Source organism: Hakea prostrata, chromosome 7, assembly GCF_041222555.1.
Source record: "Hakea prostrata isolate BN-2017 chromosome 7, UWA_Hpros_2, whole genome shotgun sequence".
Taxonomy (NCBI): Eukaryota; Viridiplantae; Streptophyta; class Magnoliopsida; order Proteales; family Proteaceae; genus Hakea; species Hakea prostrata.
The window spans coordinates 2301052-2303298 of NC_142606.1; the positions used below are offsets into that span (position 1 = coordinate 2301052).

Below are 2247 nucleotides of genomic sequence, written 5' to 3' on the forward strand. Positions count from 1 at the left end.
CTAATGGATTCAAGTTCCTCTACCCTTATCTTGAGCCCTCAGTTAGAGCTCAAGGAACAAAGGGACAATGTAAGTTTTGATGCATCTTTTCTAAGAAAACAATCAAAAATACCAACAGAGTTCCATTGGCCTCATGGAGACTTGGGTTATGCGCAGGAAGAGCTCAGAGAGCCCTTAATAGATCTCCAAGGCTTTTTCTTGGGTGACCAGGTTAAAACAAAGCAAGCTGCTGAGCTCATTAGGGATGCTTGTGTGAATCATGGTTTTTTCCAGGTAATCAACCATGGTATTGATTCCAATCTCATTCGTGCTGCTCATGATCATTTGAATGCATTCTTCAGTCTACCCATTAGCAAGAAGCTCAAAGCTCAGAGATTGCCTGGTAGTATGTGGGGTTACTCAGGTGCCCATGCTGACAGGTTCTCATCCAAGTTGCCTTGGAAGGAGACACTCTCTTTTGGGTATCATGAGAATAATGCCTGTCAGCCTATGGTGGTGAACTACTTCAAATCTATCTTGGGGGAAGATTGTAAACAAACAGGGTAAGTAGCAGCAGAAACCTAACTTTACAGATTGTCAGTATATGCACTGCTTTGAGCTACGCTAACACCCATTGATATATCATTTATAGGTTGGTGTATCAAAGATACTGTGAAGCAATGAAGGAGCTCTCTCTGGTTATTATGGAGCTCTTGGCCATTAGCTTGGGAATAGGTCGTTTGCATTACAGGGAATTCTTCCAAGATAGTAGCTCTGTAATGAGATGCAACTACTACCCACCCTGTCAAGAACCTGGTCGAACACTTGGCACTGGCCCTCACTGTGATCCTACCTCTCTAACCATACTTCATCAAGATGAAGTTGGAGGCCTTGAAGTATATGCTCATAACAAATGGAAATCTGTGAGACCACGCAGTGATGCTTTTGTCATCAACATTGGTGATACCTTTATGGTAGGTGGTCTTTCATAATCATAAATTTGTTCTTCTCATATACATGGCTATGCTGCATTGAACAGTTCTTGTTAGGACATAGAATACAAATAACCACACTATGTGCTCCTAAACCCTAGAAATTTTCTGGGTTCTCTTCCCTTGTAATTCTTAGTGGTAGTACTATGGTGTGCTCAAAGACAAACTACCAGAGATAATTTATAAGTAGGTATATATGAATACTAGAATGAGTACCAGAAGTAGCAGGAACCATATATCCTGGCTGGGTATAGATACCTGAGTTTAGAGGGAGAAGGGTACAAAATAGGTAATGGGTTACATTCATTGAATGTCTTCTTCTGTCAGATTTTTTTTCAGCTTTTATATAATGTGTGTGTGTGTTTGTTTGACATGCATGCAGGCATTATCAAATGGGAGATACAAGAGTTGTTTACACAGAGCAGTGGTGAATAGATACAAAGAGAGAAGATCGCTGGCTTTCTTCCTAAGTCCAAAAGAAGACAAAGTGGTGAGACCCCCAGAGGATCTCATGGGGAAAGAAGGGCCAAGAAAGTACCCAGATTTCACATGGCAAAATTTGCTAGAATTCACTCAAAATCACTACAGGGCTGATGTTGCAACACTCCAGAGCTTCACCCAGTGGTTCCTATCTTCCAAACAATCCTAATTAACGTACAAGTACCTCCATCTGAGCCTTCTTTGGATCCTTCTCATCTCCACATCTCTCTCTCTCTCTTCCATGGATTATTGTGTACATATGCTCAAGTGGGCCGATGTCATTTAGTTCTAGTCTCGAGGTGTCATTCAGACTTTATCTTGTAGCTAGCTAGTGTGAGTTTTAATACTAAATGTCGTGTAATGTTCATGATGCGAAGTTTTCATGTAGGCGTGTGCATGGCTTGCATGCACTATGGGAACGCAGATCCTCAATTTCAGTTTTGTGTTCTTTTCTTGTCTCCTGCAGGCACTATACATGAATGAACAGCCAGTTTTTTTTTTGGGTGAAAAATGAACAGCAAGTTAACAACTCATATATACTGAAGAAATCTTAGCACAGCAAACAAATTATTGGGTCCTTTAAAAGATAAATGTTTTCTTAGTTACCTTTTGTATGGTGGGAACATGAAGGGAGATTAACAAAATTAAAAAAAAAAATTTGTGTGGCTAATGGCATATTGCTGTTCTTGTCGTTTCTTATCTGTACTGCCACTCCTTAATGATTAAAAAAAATATATATATATATATCATTTTAGAATATTAACTCATGAAAAAATAATTATGTCGGATCAAATGA

General features: G+C 39.5%; 1 protein-coding gene across 1 annotated transcript; it reads left to right on the top strand.

Moving 5' to 3' along the window:
• LOC149008910 (gibberellin 20 oxidase 1-B-like) lies at positions 1–2012 on the top strand. Its single transcript, XM_089163097.1, has 3 exons — positions 1–542; positions 632–953; positions 1354–2012. The coding sequence occupies exons 1-3, from the start codon at positions 4–6 to the stop codon at positions 1618–1620; spliced, it is 1128 nt and encodes a 375-aa protein (XP_089019223.1). The 5' UTR covers positions 1–3; the 3' UTR covers positions 1621–2012.
• The last annotated feature ends 235 nt before the right edge of the window (positions 2013–2247 follow it).

What these genes read in the sequence shown, in the direction of transcription:
- LOC149008910 (XM_089163097.1), top strand. Translation starts at nt 4, where the DNA reads ATGGATTCAAGTTCCTCTACCCTTATCTTGAGCCCTCAGTTAGAGCTC. An exon ending in GAAGATTGTAAACAAACAGG is followed by an intron (nt 543 to 631) that starts GTAAGTAGCAGC and finishes TATCATTTATAG; the next exon opens with GTTGGTGTATCAAAGATACT. An exon ending in ACATTGGTGATACCTTTATG is followed by an intron (nt 954 to 1,353) that starts GTAGGTGGTCTT and finishes ACATGCATGCAG; the next exon opens with GCATTATCAAATGGGAGATA.